The 19,284-nt window shown below is 38.0% G+C and overlaps 1 protein-coding gene across 3 annotated transcripts in view; it reads left to right on the forward strand.

Annotated features, from left to right (window-relative positions):
* LOC117403866 (SMC5-SMC6 complex localization factor protein 1-like) overlaps window positions 1-16,777 on the forward strand; it is a 52,395-nt gene extending 35,618 nt beyond the window's left edge. For all 3 annotated transcript variants that reach the window (XM_058986232.1, XM_058986191.1, XM_058986269.1), the window contains 3 exons: window positions 2,246-2,338; window positions 3,139-3,321; window positions 15,289-16,777. In XM_058986232.1, the coding sequence (XP_058842215.1) occupies window positions 2,246-2,338; window positions 3,139-3,321; window positions 15,289-15,779 (767 nt within the window). In that variant the 3' untranslated portion in view covers window positions 15,780-16,777. The remainder of the gene's footprint in view (window positions 1-2,245; window positions 2,339-3,138; window positions 3,322-15,288) is intronic.
* Window positions 16,778-19,284: the final 2,507 nt, after the last annotated feature.

A 19,284-nucleotide genomic window follows, 5' to 3' on the forward strand; every position in this document is an offset into this window, starting at 1 on the left:
CAGTGAAATCCAAGGCTATATTTTTTAGTAATTGATCCAAGGGGAAGCATATAGACTGATGAGCAGGGGAGCAAGGATTGAGCCTTGTGGAACTCCACACTTCACATCACCAGTCAGATGAGTACTGACACAAAGAGAAACACTGGCATTGATGTGATAAATAGGAACTAAACCATTGTCAATGTAATTCTGTAGTTTTTCCAATAAAATACCATGGTCCAGTGTCAGAAGCAATAGAAAGATCATGCAACACTCAAATAGACAATCGTCCAGTATCAGCAAACAGGGTGTCAGTACAGACCCTCCATAAGGCTGTTTCAGTACTACTGTATAACCGAAGCGAAAGCCCGAATGAAACTTTTCCAGCAATCCATTTCTACAAAACTGAACCTGAAGCCAAGTTGACAAGACTTTTTTTAATCAATTTCTCAATAAAAAGGGATGTTGGAAACAGGCTTATAATTTCCAAAATCATGTGGGGGCAGGAAATGTTTCTTCACACTGCTGTCACCTCAGTCAATTTGAAAGTAAAGGGAACCCTTCCAGTTGTTGGAAAGGAGTTCACAATAGGAGTTAAAATAGGACCCAAAACAGGAAGACCCTTAATTGGTTAAGGTACTACTTGCACACGGACAGCGCCAGAGTATTCTGCTCTTTTTGCCATTTTGAGGCAAAATGACAAATTATTCTGAAAACAATGACTGTTATACTAACCTGTGTGTTTTTTTTATTTGCATGATTTCAATTAACATCTGAAAAAATATATTGTTAAGAAATGTATTGTAATGTATCCCCCTGCCTGATTAATTGTTTTCAGACTGCCTGAAAAATTATTTGAGCACATCTGACATAAAATCTTTGTTTAAAAAATGTATTGTAGGAGAAAAAGGGTTTGAATTGTATTATATACTGAATACAAATAAGTAGCTTTTTCCTTTCCACATTCAAAATCAGTATAAAAGATTACAAAAAAATAAGAAATGCAGCACTGCCTGAATAATTGCTGTTGTAGACACAGTGCATACTTACAAGGTCATAAAGTGAATCAGTGGCCACTGAGCTGGGATTATTCAATTCTTTTGCTCTCAACATTGGACTGCACAACCTCACCCACCCTTATCTTAATACTGACAGAAATCACAACGATTCAGTTCTGTAAAATGGGGTCAAAAAACTAAAAAGGCTTCTGAGGTTACATAATTTGATTTTAAAGCATCCAGTGAATTCCTGGTTAGCTTCAGTTTCTTGCTGACACTTACATTTCAAAAGCCTTTTCTCCCAGATGTTTCCCTGAATACAGATGAGGCATTTCAATCCTGGTACAATTTCATTTAATGAAATCTGAGTGCATTTTAAGTTTCCTCTTAGTAAACTCTGTCTAAGGAGCATATTGTGTTCATTCCTTTTTTATGTGACTTGAAACCTCATAAGGTGTTTTTTTTTTGTTTTCCATATAAAAGATGCCTTTACAATAACACACTGGGCTTTATCTGTGCAAGCCAACATTCTGTACAGCCGGGTGCCCTGTTGAGAGGCAGTAAACCATTTATTAGCAGATTTGCAGTTTGGTATTATACTGGCAAGTACAGAAGCACTCATGCTTGGCCTGAAACTTTCTTGTGAAGTTCAGCCATACATGGAAATAGCCGTCTCTCTCTGTCTCTCTCTCTGTCTCTCTCTGTCTCTCTCTCTCTCTCTCTCTGTCTCTCTCTCTCTCTCTCTCTCTCTCTCTTTCTTTAATATTTTCATGATGTGATATTGTATAAAAAAAGGGTATACAAAAAATATAAGTAAAACCCTTTGGAGCCTTTTGTGCCAGCGTGTTGTAGTTTGCTGATTAAACATCACGTGGCGCATTCGTAATGCCCAGTGGAGCTTTTGAACCCTCGGTCTGTGAAAAATACTGTTGAAACCATTGTGCTAAGGCTGTGTAGCAGAACTTCATGACTGGAACAATACCGGCAAGGAAGTGATTTTCTAGCAGATTCAGTGTTGACTTTCACACTATAATGGAAATGGAAATTGAAATGCTATACCAAAAAAAAAAAAAAAAAGTCAAAATCGGTTAGCTTTTTTTTTTCTTCTTGTTTTTAATCTTTTCTTTTTCTGCAGTCTCGAAGAAAGCTGTGTTTTTATTGTGGGATATTTGGGATTGTAGCTGGTGCCTGTTTGCATTTGCGTCTGAGCATTGCAGAGGAACGCTAGCCAGACGCACCCTCATTTTGGATGATTGTTTTTTTACAAGGAGAGACGCTGTTACATAGAGCCTGCAAGCGGAACCAAGTCGAGAGGTTGATCGGTGCCCTTCATGTTCCTGGGGTTGACATTAATGTTAAAGGTAGGTCCTATTGTTGTTGTTGTTGTTATTATTATTATTATTATTATTATTATTATTATTATCATTATTATTATTATTATTAGATTTTTTTTAAAGATTATTCTTATATATATATAAGGTGCACTGACAAAATGCTTAAAATGACTGGGAGTATGGGGGCAAAGGTCACATGCCCATTGGTAATTGAAAAGAGCTGTTATGTCTTATATTATGGTTCCTTGCTTGAACAATATCCCCTTCTCACAACTGAATACGTTTTCCTTTTTGACCGCTGTGAAAGAAAAGGCTTTTGTTTTCCAGTTTTACTGTCTCGCTCCTCCATTTAAATGCCAATTTTCCAAATAGATGAAAAATCAGCTCTCGAGCAAGACTAAGATGCAAAAAAAAAGAAAAATCACTGATTGCTTTTCAAAACATTATTAGGATGGGTTGGTATTTTTATTTTTTATCCCCCCCCCCCCCCCCCCCCATACGGTCCAGTTGGCTTAGCTAATAAATCTGCATCACGTTTTCACAGAGAGAGAGAGAGAATAAATAAATAAAAATATTTGGCTCTTATTTGGTTTAGGATATCAAAGGTTTTCACTGTATAATGATAATACTTTATGAAGTGCCCTGCATTTTCCTTGTCCCTACTTATTATTTTCATAAAATCGTTTTATTAATAGCGATGCAAAAACTGCAAAATGGCCTTCATGTGAAATGCATGTATGTTTAGTCATTTTATGAAGGCTACCACCAGTGTTGATTTGCTTTGTAAGTTGACTGATTTCATTATTTGTGTGTACTTGTTCATTCAGACCATGCAGGCTGGACGCCCTTGCATGAAGCCTGCAACCATGGCAGCATTGAGTGTGTGCATGCCATCCTGCAGCACTGCCCGGATGTAGATCTTCTTACCCAGGTGGACGGGGTGAGCCCCCTGCATGATGCGCTCAGCGTTGGAGAGTTGGACATTGCCAAGCTGCTCCTCCGACAAGGCGGTAAGCATCCAGCTCTGCAAACCAGCGGGCACAATGCTTTCCTCTGTAACACTTTCAAACTAAGCGGCACAGAGTAATAATGCTGTTCACGTGATTTTGTGTTGTGGTTAACCTTATTAAGATTCAATAGGAAACCCTGGAAACCTTGGCACATCACATGTGGTGTATTCTCAACTACCATTGTAGGAAACACCTCACCACTGGTCCACTTCAGCTGGAATGACCATTATACAGTACGGTATAACTCACTATCCATGAAATGAATTATTTTATCCCTGGGAGTATAATATACCCCTCCCCTCCCACTTGGGGAATGGTTTGTTCAGAGTGCTGTAGTATCCCAAATATGATCCGCTTTCTAACATGACTGGCAGGGTTGTGCAGTTTTAGAAAAAAACTTCTTGTCCAAGGGACAGAAATCTACTTGCCCCCTTCCCATCGCACAAAACACACAAAAAGTAGAATATAACTTGTAGGGTTTTGGTTTTTATTTAACAGTGAGCACAATCAATCAATTGGTGATGAACAGGGGTTTATCTAGCCTTGTAGCTTGACTGGTTCACTAAATTCTTCAAGATACACAGAAAGATTATCTGCTACCCCACCTCACCTCAACATATTTAAAACATACTTTAATGAAATGTTCCTTTTAGTGCAGTTTGGAACACGTGCTAGTACATTTAAGTAGCATACTAAGAGTACAACTGTAATAAGCAATACTTGGGAGTTAATCAAATTGTAAAATAGCTTCTGCCTGTTTTTTTCCACTCTCTATAATTACTTTTTGTTTATTTAGCAGACGCCTTTATCCAAGGCGACTTACAGAGACTAGGATGTGTGAACTATGCATCAGCTGCAGAGTCACTTACAATTACGTCTCACCCGAAAGACGGAGCACAAGGAGGTTAAGTGACTTGCTCAGGGTCACGCAATGAGTCAGTGGCTGAGGTGGGATTTGAACCGGGGACCTCCTGGTTACAAGCCCTTTTCTTTAACCACTGGACCACACAGCCTCCTTGTGGTCCAGCCTCAATGCACAACACAAGCGAAGTAAGCGGCGCAAATGAAGCGAGCAAATATAGAAATACATTTTGTTTTGCATGATGACAACAAAAACATGACAATATTGAGAAGCCTTGTTGTTGTTGTTGTTTATTTTTAGTTGCTGTTTTTTTATATATATAATTATTCCTCTCGAAAGAGGCATATTGAGAACAGGAGTAAAAGGGCCTTCAAGCCGTCAGGAATCGTTCTGCATTCTAATCTTCTGAATATTGCTGTTTGTTGTGGAGGCTCTGTTTGACTGCCGTATTCATTTCACATACTGCAAATCACTGTTAGTGTGGTACATGTTAAAAATGTGAAGGCATATTTTCAACAAACTTTATACCCAGCATGACGAATAAACACAACATTTTTATCTTTGGAAACTTTCCATGTGGTATTTTCATATCCAGTGCATTTACTTCAAGCAGAAGTTACAAAAAGCTAAAACTAAAAAGTGGTGAATAGGTTGGGCTTTTTTTTTTTTTTTTTTTTTAATATAATATCCCTAAATGCTAAGTTATTGTCTGCTCTATAATAGTGTAGCGTGCACAGGGTAGGGGTCAGGGTTGGTAGGTGACGCAATCAAACATGAAGACATAAGCCCGATACCAGCTCCTGCAAGAGAGCCGGCTCTTTTGAGCAGCGGTATTGGCGCTGTGCTTCAGTGCGGGAGGTCCCGGGTTCACGTCCCACCCCTGCCTGCAGGATCCAAAAACGTTACAGTAGCAATAAGGCGTGGTTTCAGGACTGCACAGGAAGTAAGAATAATAAGCTAACTGCGAAGACTCACTGCTGTCATGTCTTTTTTGCTAAAATAGAAGTTATACAATAAATATAAAGTAATTAGATACACACAGAAAAGCGCAGAGAAGTATGTCTGATGTGTCAGCTGACGGGCTTTCCTGAGGTAATATTAGTGGAGAGAGTGCAGCAGTGATTGATGGTTTTGATTTTCCTGCTTGCACCACATGCTGATGCAGCACTCCTTGCTCATTGAGTTTGTCTGTATGTAGGGAAACCGCCACAGTATAGACACATTAAACTGTTTCTGGAATTCTTTTTTTTTTTTCAATTTCAAAAGAGCACAGTCTAGTGCTCTGTTTCAAATTCCCGAAGTTGCCTTGGGCTACCGGATACCTCGGTGGGCTACTGATTTGCTCAGTTAGTAACCTAACAGGCAGCCAGGCTGTTTCTTCCCCTGTGGTTGGTTATATAGGAGACATAATTGCAGTTTTAGGTTTTCTTTGTTTTGTTTTGTTAACACTTGCAGATATAAAACCAAAAGACAGACTGTAGTGGATTTAGTATTTAAAAAAAAAAAAAAAAAATCAGTAAGACAAGGTTAATGGTAGCATGATGTGAACTATTTAAACTATACTTAGTTTACAGAATAAAGTCAATTTTATGTTTGAGGACGTACTGTGTTGGCTGCAAGAAACAATATGACTCAATGATGGTCTTGCTTATGTGGAAACATACCTAAGATAACATTAGGTACTGCAGTCTAGAATTGGTGCTTACTGAAGTCGGTGAAATTAAATGAACAGTATGGGGTTTACTCATGTCACCTGAACCCCAGGGTGAGTTTACAACCGTGTATGTGGAGTACAGTGTACTTTAAATAAATAAATAAATACAGTTATGTTGTAAATAGTTTTTTTGCGGCCCCGGGGGGTGGGGGGAGGGGTTGGAGGGCTTTACATGACTCCATGTTATCTCCTTCAATCAACACCTCAAAATAGCTTTCTCGCAGTTACTAATATATATTTTTAAATTTACTATACAGCCTGCTATGCCAGACCAAAAAGTGAATTGTCAACCTTATACATAAAACTGAAAAATATGTGTCCCAGCCACTGCCTTCCAGACATGCATATCTTAGAACCGTGCATTCATGTTTTTTACCCTCATCCATAAGCAGTGTGCTGTTGTGGTTCTTAAACTCTTTCCATGGTGCATATTTTCATTAAGGTTTAATGAAATTAAGACTTTTTTTTTGTTGGTTTATTTTTGAATATTTATTTATTTATTTAGATATATTTTTATGAAAACACAAAAAAATCTAAATAACACATTTTAATGGAAGTTGTACTCACTTTTTGTGTGTTTTGACACATGAATAGTCAGGTTTTTACTGTACTGTAGTGTACAATGCAGGCGTTGGGTAGGTCTGTATCAGAGGTGTGTAACAAGCCTTTGTACTGTAGTGTACAATGCAGGCATTGGGTAGGCCTGTATCAGAGGTGCCTGGAACAAGCCTCTGTACTGTAGTGTACAATGCAGGCGTTGGGTAGGTCTCTATCAGAGGTGTGTAACAAGCCTTTGTACTGTAGTGTACAATGCAGGCATTGGGTAGGCCTGTATCAGAGGTGCCTGGAACAAGCCTCTGTACTGTAGTGTACAATGCAGGCATTGGGTAGGTCTGTATCAGAGGTGTGTGGAACAGGCCTCTGTACTGTAGTGTACAATGCAGGCGTTGGGTAGGCCTGTATCAGAGGTGCCTGGAACAGGCCTCTGTACTGTAGTGTACAATGCAGGCGTTGGGTAGGTCTGTATCAGAGGTGTCTGGAACAAGCCTCTGTACTGTAGTGTACAATGCAGGCGTTGGGTAGGTCTGTATCAGAGGTGTGTGGAACAGGCCTCTGTACTGTAGTGTACAATGCAGGCATTGGGTAGGCCTGTATCAGAGGTGCCTGGAACAAGCCTCTGTACTGTAGTGTACAATGCAGGCGTTGGGTAGGTCTGTATCAGAGGTGTGTGGAACAAGCCTCTGTACTGTAGTGTACAATGCAGGCGTTGGGTAGGTCTCTATTGGAGGTGTTGGGCTTTCAAGGACTGAAGTAATATTTTCAGTTTAAAATCGCTTTTTTTTTTTTTTATTGAATTTCAATCTCAAACTTGGTATGTAAATGGTCCATAGAGCAAACCATGTGGTGAATCCAGTAAAAAAAAACAAACTTCTATTCCCAGGTACCCCTTTGACAGATCTGATTGAAGTGTTTCTGAGCGAATCGGCTTCAAGTCTGCAGCTGTGCTCAGACTATCCCTGCAAAAACAAAAACACAAATAAAAATAAATGTACCAGTGAAGCTGTGCAGAACAGAGACATGTAACTGATCGCTGTAAGGCTAACACGTGAAAGTGTACAAAAAAAGTTAAACTAAGAATGACATATGGTCAACTTAAGGTACAGGAACAACGTGAGTAGTTATAAAGCTGTGTTTTTATTAGCCCTACTGACTTTGTCTTTACTATGAATTTGAGTGGCATAGGAGAAAACCACAGTACAGAACATTCTGTCACTGTATGCCAAATCTTATCCAAATCAATACTAAAGACAAAAAGTACATATGTTTGATTGCAAAGTATAGTAACCCAACCTACCGTTTTATACCTTGTGTGTTTTTAAAGCTGCTGTTGCCAGTGTCAGACACGTCCGCCATTTGAGGTTGCAACTTCATATTTGCAGGGTTAAATAAACGATGCAAGCAAAATGTGTTGGCTGTGACGTTGACCTCTGACCTACAGTAAGATAGCTACCATATTGATGGGATGTGACTTTTTGTGTCTCTGCTGTCTAGTCAGTAGACTTTTAGTTATTGTCTTAATGCTTGGTAGACAGCTGCATTATTTGATTTATCTTGGTTAAGTTCCATTATCAATGTTCAGTAAATTAATCAATATTATAGATCACATGTTTATAGTTGGTACAAAAAAAGGGTACAGAACATCCCTGTTAATTGTGAAAAACGAATCATGAGAGTACTGAACAAGACTTATACTTCGAATCGACATATATTGTTAATTATGCGGAATTTAGGCTTAAAAAAATACATAAATAAATAATAGTACACAAAAGTATAGTAGGTCAAGTGACTGTGGTGGGATTTGTTTTTTTAACAAATATAAGCCAGATTTTTCTTGAACTTATTTTACTGTATTTTTATTAGTGCTGGGACAAATATCTGAATATTCAAACAAATATTTTTTGACATGTATTCAGATACAAAAATCTGATGTTCTTATTCACTAGTGACAAAAATACCTTGTATTTATTTACCGTCTCACCAGAATTTGCGCGACAGTTAATATTTATAAAAAAAACCACAGAATCAACACAGCAGCTCTTGAGCCTCTATTTAAAAGTTTTAGACAGCAAAAAGTAAACAAATGTCATTCTGAAATGCCTCGCTTAAACAGTAACCAACTTGCTGGAAATGTTGTGTAGTGATTTTTATATAGATTGTCTATATTATATATTTTTTGTTGCGACTTTCTCTCATGTGGAATGTAATAATCGAGAACCAAAACGGAGTGTTTTTTGCCCCTTCATTTTACTGCGACATTTTGTTTGTTTTATTTGAAGTGTTTAAAGTTACATTTCAGTTTTCAATTGCTTGTTCAACTACATGTTATTACTTTATGAAAACGTGTCTATGGCCACTGTTTACTGTGAATAAACAGCAATGGCAAGGAATGAAAAAAAAGTTTAAAAAATAAATAAAATGCATGTCAACTTTTTGTGCTATTATTTCGGGAATAAACAAAACAATGTTTAACTTGAACTGCTATTTGGCATCCTTTGTTTTGTAGGTAATTCACTGGGTAAAGTAAGGCCTACACGACATATTCTTTACTCCTGGAATTTTTTTCTACTTTAACATCTTGCTGTAAAATAAAGGCACACACAGAGGGGCAACGGCCACACCCCCTGCCCCTGCTGCTATGCTGTCTCTGCCTGCGTTCAGAGCAACACAAAGACTTGTATTACTTTTTGAAAACAAACGAATATCTGAATGAATATTTAAATTGTGAGTGAATATCCAAACATGAAAATTCAGGCTCCTTTTATTAGCCATTTTTGAAATGAGATAACTGTAGCATCCATGCTTTTATAGAATTTATCTGTACCACAACCACCGTGGTGACAGAAGAAATGTGCTTCGACCCTTGACCTGTGTCACCCATACAAAGCTGTCTGCAAGACCTTTACTTATCCCTCACATTACAGATGCCACTCACCATTTCAGAGTGGCCAGTGGACACGCGGATCACAAAGGATGCTTTATGACTCAGGTCACTGTGGTCACTGTTTTATTGATGGCACTGAGATGCTGACCCTCTCCTAGTTGCCCTCCAGACTTCCTGAACCTGGGGTCTGTGCTGTCTGAATTATTGTCTGGAGACGTACAGTACACACCACTCAGACTAATGGTTATTATGGGGCTATATTTTACCTCTGCTGCTGCTTGATGTTTGATTGTTAATGGAATGGACAACCACAGCATCACTGGAAATACCCTTTTAATTTGCCCATATGAATTAGTTTATACTCGTGTTGTTGTACCGAGTTTTAGTTTGTTAAATGGCTTGGTGGTAGTAATGTTATGGGGGGTGAGGTAAGCAGGTCCATGGGCAGCATGATTGGAAGGTCAGAGGGTCCAGTGCAGTTTTGGTGTAGTCTTTAAGTGTTTATTTTCAGTAGTAGCAGACTTCATTGACACATCCTGAAACTTGTTAATTGTGTAATTTGACACTTAATGCGATAACAAGCAAGGACATCCAGGTACAAGCAAATGAGTTGCATGGAAATAATATTCCATTCTCAAATTTAAGCCGGGCATAATTCTTTCATATGTAATTATTTGATTGAGCATATTATTCTTGCAGAATCTAAAACATGACTGCAGTTTTGTTCCAGGCGTTTAAACAGTAACAGACTTCCTGAAATAAGGAAAGCAAACAGAGAACTTTCTTTTACCATGCATTGTACCAGATACCGAGTTTTAAAATTAAAATACATGTAAGCTGTGGTGGGCAACGATATGAAAATTGTATACTGATATTGTGCACGTATTTCAATATCAATAATATCGAAGTCTTCCAAAACACAGAAAAATATAATAACACAATTGCAGTATCAAATATACTGTATATAGACATTAACAGACATTTACATATGAAAAGCAATAACTTGCTTTAACTTAGTGGTGCTTTGCTTCACAATATCCATGGAGAAAAACAAGGTCTTGTTATATTGTTTTACTATTCCATCATCAGCCACCTCAAAACCGAAATATTTCTTTACTTCACTGTGCACAGACTTTCTAGCCAATCCGGCAGTAATTGAGTCTTCAGCTGCTGCTTATAAATGCTGACTCACGGCACCCCTAAAAGTATTAAGTACGGCGTCATGCTGAATTGTGCATTATTTTGAGATGTATTTTGATGTTTTAAAAGTACATCTCATTTATAATACTGAAAGTTCATATTTTAAAAATACATTAATAATAGCGTAAGTAATCACAGAGACAAAATGCAATGAACCGCTGACGCATGTGCATATCTCAAATAATGCAAAACAGATGGCCAATAGTGCTTTATTGCAGCATGGAATGAAATGGTTAAATAATACTTTAGTGTGTGGCGTTTGCCTACGAGACTCACAATGACTGGTATGTATAGGGTTTGCTGTATCATACTATAAAATAAACTTGATTATACTGCATTTGTATTTTTAGCAGTATTATCAATAAAAAGAACTGTAACAAAAATATTAAAATAATAATCTTAAGCCCATTGCAAATCCTTGCATCAGAAAATGGCATTATTCTCCACGGAGCTCTTGTTATGCACACACATGTAGAAGTAGTTTAAAAACTACAGTACTTCTGTAAGTTTTATATGAAATTGTGTATTTTGTGTAATTTCCTCTTCCACTTTTAACCTCCTTCACTGCCTGATCAGTTTTCTTTTCCTTTTCCTTTTTCAGTTTGACTGCCCACTTTGTAAAACCTGTCGCTGTCTTTGCACAAAGCAATGCAGGTAACCAGGGTTGAGTTCCTTAAAATTGCCATTTGGCATCAGTAATTTTCAGTTATTGGATAGCTACAGTTTCTACAATAAGCAATTCATAAATACAGCATTGATACCAATTCTGCAATTCCCTCCAGTGACAGAAAATTACATTGTAATTGTGAAATCATTTGATTATGAAACATTTCTGTTAATGGATTGTAGTTTTTAATCTTCACAACAAATAGATAATTAGCACCTATTAAGTTGTTGGGAGGCGCATATCTTGTTACACTAACAGTTTAGGGTTTGCAAATGGGTGAATGCAGCAACTAAATTTGGGGATTTTTTTGGTATTGTATTTATTCACAGTCACAATTGGTCCCTGGATCACAGGACAGAAACCTCTGCTCCAAAATCAAATGGGTGAGCTTAGACTGAGATTACTGGGATCAGAACTATTGGTCCTGTTATAAAGGCAGTGACGTGAAAGATGCCACGTCGGTTAGACTTCCGGTGGGTTAGCTTGGCAACATGTAGATTCTGTTTCACCTAGTAAAGTTCCGGAACAAAAAGGAGACTCATGCACCAAGATGGGTAAATAGCGTAACTAGATTTGTATTCTTAAGCACTAACTTTGTTTCTGCACTATATATCTCCTTATTTTTCATTTGGATAATGTTTTTACAAAGTTGAAGCTTAAAACATTAATTGAGCCTTGTGGCTTTTAAAAATTACAAAAATTAGATGCATTATATTTTTTGTTCAGAATTATGCTGTGTAAGCATATGACTGTTTACTTATGTCTTTTGGGGGATTATCAGATCCCTGTGCCTGTAGCTTGTCCTAGCAAGTACAGAGTGATGAGACAAATAGTGGCCAGTTTCACTCCAGTTGCTCTGGAAAAGTTGGCAAACATTTAATTCTGACATCCAAATTTCTGAGAAAATTAATCTATATAAATAAGACAGATGGTTTCAAACTGTTACTAAATTATCTTTAATAACATTTACCCCTGTGAACAAGATGTTTCGCCTCAGTAGACTATCCAGTTAAAATAATTGAAATAAACCTGTCAAGATAGAAGATGTATATTTTATTTTGTTTACACTAGCGTGTACTGTATTAGCGCAGGTCTCCAATCCCTTTGCTATGAGACAAGAAAAGAATCCGTCCACGGTATATATTTGTTCTTTCTTTTTCTCATTTTATTTGTAGTCTTCTCCTGCCCCCTAAAGGCCAGCTCTGGCTGGCTGTGTAGCGTCTGAGAGGCATCAATTCCTCTGTTCATCCAGCACGAGCCCTGGCACTGTGTAATTATCAAGGTTCACATTTAATCTCCCAGGTGTTTTATTCATCTCCAGAGCCGTGCATCTGACACATCACGCCAATACCTGGACTCACTTCAATCGGTCTCAGTGATGTGAGAGCCAATATCATATCAAGCCCAGCTTCTCAAAGGGACACGGCAATGCACTGACAGATGTGTATTTTACGGGCCATTGTGAAGAATAGGCAGTGGCTGATTTTATTGTCCTAGGGGAGGAGATCCACCAGCGCTTGCATTCATCAAGGTCTGCTGGCAACTGTACAGGCTGCACACAGACTCATCTTTGCCTTTGTCACATTCGGGGTTTCGGCCTGTCAAGCAGTTTGACACTGCCGTGGTAGGGACTGCGTCAGCTGCTCATTGTGCAGTCATTCAGTCTTGATGATTTTGATTTGGGCCGCAGACGCTTTTGCATTTGAAAAACTTTGCCCATTAAGTCCTATACTGAATTCATGCTTGAGTTACTGCATTTTAATAACAGACCCCTGCAGTTACTATGTGCTGAGGCACATTTGTCTCAGTTCTGTACATCTTTACTTTGGCTCTAGTGCAAATTAACCCTTTCACTGATGCCTTTTTGTTACCACATTATTATCCTGTTGGTTTATTGGTTTATAGTGCAGATCTGTGTGTGTAAGTATTTTTTTTTTATTTTATTTGTCTAGCACTAGTTTCAATAATAGCTGACACTAGCTGTTTACCTTACTGTTCCCCTTCATGCTAATGGAATCATGATGGATTCCAAATTGAAGGCCGAATGGTCTTGGTAAAAAGTCATATTCTAAATAGTGCTTGGTGCCACCTGGTGGCAAAATATTGTTTTTGCCTTGCTATATTAAGTCCATTCATTCATTTTGTAATTTTTTTTTTTTTTTTTTTTTGCACGGCCTTCTGTTAATTATTGCTAATATTTTGAGATATATAGTAAATATGGACTGGAAAGGAGGGCTATAGTAGAACATTATTGACCTGAGGGAAGACTATTGTTACCAACGGGGCTATGATGCCCGAAGCCGCAGGGGCATTTAATTTTCCACTATGGCTGAGTCTGCAGTACATATTTTTATATCTGAATCAGTGAAGAAAATAAGTGAGGCAAGGTTGGATAGTAAATACGATATTTGGTTTAAATATAGCTGATACCGCATACATAAATAAATATTGACATATATTTTGTTTAAATATAGCTGATACAGCATAAGTAAATAAATACCAGAAAATGTTTTCGAAGTTCATACCGTATCGTTAGCAAAGTTTTTCTCCGCCTGGTTTGCTGACTGCTGCACAATCCAGTTTATATCCCGCCCGTCATATTTGTTTTCGTCGAGTTGAATTTCAGAAAGTCAGAAAACAGTGACAGTAACGTTTTAATCACCATTTTGTTTGGAGCATCTTTCTTTTATAGGATGTTTTGTAATTCGTTTTCTGTTAACACACAGAGTCAGTGTTCATCCATTTTCTCTTGTGAAGAGTGCAGCGGAGCAAGGCGTTCATTTGAAAAGGGGTGGGACTGACAGTAATGTGTACCAATCACACAACGGTCAGAGACTATTGACCGGTGGTGTAAGGATGTTAGGGCAATAGTATCAATCTATGATGAGGTTTTTGCCAATCACTGATTCATACGTAGTGAAGGTAGAGTCTCTACAGCAATACAAAAATACAAAACTCTTTGAGCCAAACTTCAGTTTTAATGGTTTACCAAAAAAGTTTACATAGGGACATTCATAGTTGCACTCTCAACATTTTTCTTCTTCAAAAGAATTAAATGCATGACTCCTGCTGATTTTTATACTCATCAAAAATGTTATTTATTTGTTAAAAACATAGTGATTAAACAAACACACAACGCGTTTCGACACCTAATGTGTCTTCATCAGGTTTACATCAAATTGGATTTGACAAAGGGGGCCATTCATTGAAGGCTGCCATGGTTTTAGTTAACTGACTTTTCAACCTGTAAACAAACTTTTAAAAATTGCCTATAAAATATCCTGATTGACCGAAAAGGGCTGCAAGTAAAGCAGATGTCTCTGAGGCTAAAGATCTCATTATCCTGATCATACTTCTGTATTTAATATAGACAATTTTAAAAGCACACAACCCACAATGTAAATTAATAAAAAAAATCAGTTAAAAAAACTATTTATAAATGTGTTTAAAAAAAAAAAAAGGTTGTCCATTCAGCCATTTATAAAAGAAATACAGAATGTTGTATCAAGAGTTAAATAAGAAATAATATACATTTAATTCACCAATTGTTAATATTTAGTCATCAGTTTACAGAGAATATATTCATAAGATAATATTGCCAAAATGGCTGTCGTAATAGATGTATTTGCCATTTCTGTTCATTTGAACAGCGTAATTTTTCACTGTTAATAATGATGTAAAGTGCAGAATACCGTCTTCATGCAATATCTTGTAGTGTTCCCTCAACATCACTTCTGAACTACAGTAGATGTGTTTTTCCCTGAAGCTGGCAGGCTGGCTGTCTATCTATCTAATATCCAGGGACGCTTTATGAAAATGGCCCATGAAACTGTTGTCACAGTTCAGTGTTCCAGAGCAGGTCTGTGGATGCTCACTTTTTTATTTGAACTCAATTAGGTAATTTACTTAAAATTTCTTCCTTAATGTGACTTGACTAGGCCGTCAATATGTAACCAGTTAATTGTGTCAACATAAGTGCTAAAAATGGTTCTAAATGGCCCCCTAGGTGCTGTGTAAAACAGCTGTTCCGTCACGTGCATGTAAATGCTGTTCCTGTTTATGCCCCTTCATTGTTCCTGCAGGAGCCGTGTTGTTACAGCAGAGGGATAAGAGTGGAAGGACGCCGCTGGATTATGTCCATTCTCAGCCACTGAAAGAGGAGCTTCTGGACATTGTGCGAGAGGGTAACTCTCCCAGGGACGGCCAGGGTGACAAGCTGTTGGATGACGCCTTCTTGGAGATGTGCTCCTGCCTCCTGAGCTGTCTGATAATGAACTACCTGGTGGTGTACAACCTGCCAATGCATGGCAGCTTCGAGTCCAGTGAAGAGGTGAACTCACAGCTGGCTCGCTTTGTGGCTGTTCACACCTTTGAGAAGGTGACCAGCATGTGGAAGGAATCCCGGCTGATTCGGCACGCTAAGGACATAGAGACCTTGCTGAAGATGTCAGAGTATTACCAGCAGGTGCCTAACGTCCTCAAGAAGGGCTGTGGGATACACAGTGAGATTCTGCTAGCGTACCTGCAGATTTTGGCATTTCAGAGTGAACAGCTGAACAAAAACCAGGGGTGACCACAAGTGCAAGCCTGGGAGTCCAGCCCTCTGATCGCTCAGCTGAGGCTAAACAGATCAGTAATTGTTATCTTGGACGTTGTCACTACTTAAAGTCAAGCAACACAGTTCTTGCTGATTACTTGGTTGCATTAGGGCACCCACTATTTAGCTCTTTTTACAAGCTGGGATAAGGGGAAGTTCCTAATAAATATTTATGCATAGTGTATAGCTGAGTGAATATCTTGCACTTGACACTGTTTATTGTTGAGCGGTGTCCGAAATGCTGTTATAAATCACTTAACTTTATTGAAACATCATGAAAAATGTTTCAGAATGGCTGAATTAAATGTTGTGCCTGATTGAGTGGAGAGGGGGAGTTGAATGTAAACAGTACTAAAAGCAAGCAGGTTCGGTTTTTTGAGTCCTTAATAAAGTAGGTTGTAACAGTGGCAGTGTGGTCCAGTGGTTAAAGAAACGGGTTTATAACCAGGAGGTCCCTGGTTCAAATCCCACCTCAGCCACTGACTCATTGTGTGACCCTGAGCAAGTGACTTAACCTCCTTGTGCTCCGTCTTTCGGGTGAGACATAATTGTAAGTGACTCTGCAGCTGATGCATAGTTCACACACCCTAGTCTCTGTAAGTCGCCTTGGATAAAGGCGTCTGCTAAATAAACAAATAATAATAATAATAATAATAATAATAATAATAACAAGCTGGTAAAAAAAGTACTTTTAACACTGAATTTAGAATGCTTTTTAGACGCCAATTTAAAAAGCCTGTGTAACCGGTTGCAGAATTAACAGGTTTCAATGAATATCCCAAATCAACTAACAAGTTTATTATCAGACAGCTCAACTAACTAACTACAAATATATATATTCTGAAAGGTGAGTGATTTTATAACGTTAATACCAGAGTCTCAACTGTAAAATTGTTATTACATTGTTATGCTTTTTGTTCAAATTTAAATACGGTGCCTTGGTAAATATTTCCAATAAAGTCTTATTTTAACTAGTTAGTGCTTGTAAACACATTACAATGAGTCCTTTTCTTTGTTTTGTTTCTTGTTCTCTCACACATCAGTTGCTGCTTTTTTTTTTAATGGCTCGCAAGACATTCTTGACCAGAGGTTGTCTACTACGTTCCCAGCTTATTTTACCAATGCCTGTGTCTTTCAACGCGTCGTTAAACACTCCCCCCCCCCCCCCCCCCATCTTAAATTACAAATATATCAATAATCCGTGAAGTCTCGGGCCGAAGTTATGTGTTTTTAAACACTATTCCATTACTGTACCTTTATGTTCATGATACTGTATGAATGCTCTTGGAAACAAAGGGAAAGGGGATTGTTGTACGTTTTGTCCAGATTTGCTTTCACACACGTCTCTAAAAACACATCTCATATACTGAACGTTTGTAAGACATTTATGGGTCAGTATTTTTTAATTTTTTCAAACATTTCTTAAATTCAATCTGGAAAACTGACTTGGGTCTCTACAGCGTAATACAAGAGGTGCACGCTATATTTTAAAGATGGCGCTATTAAGATGTCAAAAACAATCGAGCAACAAAGAACTACTACAGTATTCAAACGTCTAACGTAGACCCCCCTGTATATAGTGACTGCTCTTCATCCCAATGAAAAAGTAGCAGAAGCAGTACAGCGCTCAGCGTTAAAGTAGATTGTCTGCTGACATGTGCTTGGGTGAACAGCCAATCAAAAGCAACAAAGAGCGAGGTAAGCAAAATATTGTGACCATATTAAAAGACAAAATCTCAAACTGGATGCCCCAACACTGTGTAGAACATGCCTGTGCTGAGTTTCCAACAGCTGTAAGGTTTATGATAAAGATAATAACAGACATACTTCAGCAGGCAAGGCAGTGATGTTAATGTTGGCAGGTACGGTCTGTGTTTGCAGAGGGCCCTGCATGCTTAAACCAATTCAAAACTGGATAAACCTTGCTTCTAAATAAAAGTATATGCAACTGGGAGATTTCTTTAGGAACTGCAGAAATGATAACTTTGATGTATTGCTGTATTAACACTGATCATCCATTTTACTAAATATTTAAGGCTGACATCTCTGTGTGAGGCCTCCTATTGCCGCTGCTGCTCCTGACGACTGAGATTGAGCTTTCTCATCTGGATACCATGTGGAGTTAATGCTAAAGCTGCCCTCCATCAACTTTTGGGTGGCTCTCCTGGTTTGAAGAACTGCTTAGGGAACATTGAATAATCACTTGTTTCCTGATGAGTCTTTTCAACTTTATACATTAAAAGAGAGGGTACGTGGGGAGGATTAGAGGCTGGGTGCATTGCTCAAAGATTGTCTACCTTGTTTAAATGTGCAGGATGGGAATGCTTCAGTTTATTAATTACAAAAAAGGTTTCGAACTAAATGTGAATTTGCTTCTTTGGCAAGACAAACTTAGCGACCCAAAACTATGCTTTTGCTTTACTAGCTGTCAAGGCTAACCTGCACAGACCATGCTCAATATCGCACTTCAATTTTTAAAGTTATTATAAGAAAAAAACTAAAATGCAATACAATGCCAATCAGCATATAATTAGTGCTGTCTTGAAAAAATATATATGTATGACAGAGATCCAGAAAAGTCACTGATCACTGTGTATTTCTGTATTGAGAGTATAGTTTTTGACCTTTTGCATTTACACACTGCATTGAAAAAAGGGTATAACAATTCAGACAAGAAACTCCTCACGTTAATATTATTTTGTAACTTTATCCGTAGGGAAATCATTTACAGTTTATTGTAATACTGCTATACTAAATGAGAAAATTGACTAGAAGTCAGAGTTGTCCCTTCATAAATGTTGTAAATGACATGAATATAAATGCTAGCATTCACAATACTACAACATCTGTCTTTTGAAGCATAGTATGTATACTACAATGTAGAATTCTACAGCTGCACATGGATTTTGCATTGTAGCCCTGTACATAAAGGCATCTGCCAAATAAATAATAATAATAATAATAATAATAATAATAATATCATCACAATAGGTTTCTACAGTATAACAAAACTAAAAAAGTGTTCCCTGTATTAAATGGTGTGTTTGACCTCTCCTCCAGTAGTTGAGTTACAGAAAGTCACACCTGCCTGCTGCTCTAATGAAGCTTGGCTCTTTTGGTATCTATCTAACAACACGTCACTCCAAACTGAATCTGGAGTCTGGCAGATTGATCCTCAAGGACACTGACCTTTCCAGTGGTATCTGTCCACATCTTCGTGTGTGTCCGTACATACCTGTATCACACGTCTGCATGTTCTGGATATTGGGCATGCAGACTTATTGATCATTATACTGGATTTACAGCCAAGGCATGGTGATGTACAATAATGACAATGTTGTTCACCTTTCACTTCGTTAAGTGTATAGACACACACCCTAACACATATAAGAAAGCACAGATGGATTCCTGTAGTTTTGTTTTTGCAGCTGTACTTGGCAAACACGGAATCGTTGAGATAAATAGTTAAAATAAAAATATT

This window comes from Acipenser ruthenus, chromosome 1 (genome assembly GCF_902713425.1).
Source record: "Acipenser ruthenus chromosome 1, fAciRut3.2 maternal haplotype, whole genome shotgun sequence".
Lineage (NCBI taxonomy): Eukaryota > Metazoa > Chordata > Actinopteri > Acipenseriformes > Acipenseridae > Acipenser > Acipenser ruthenus.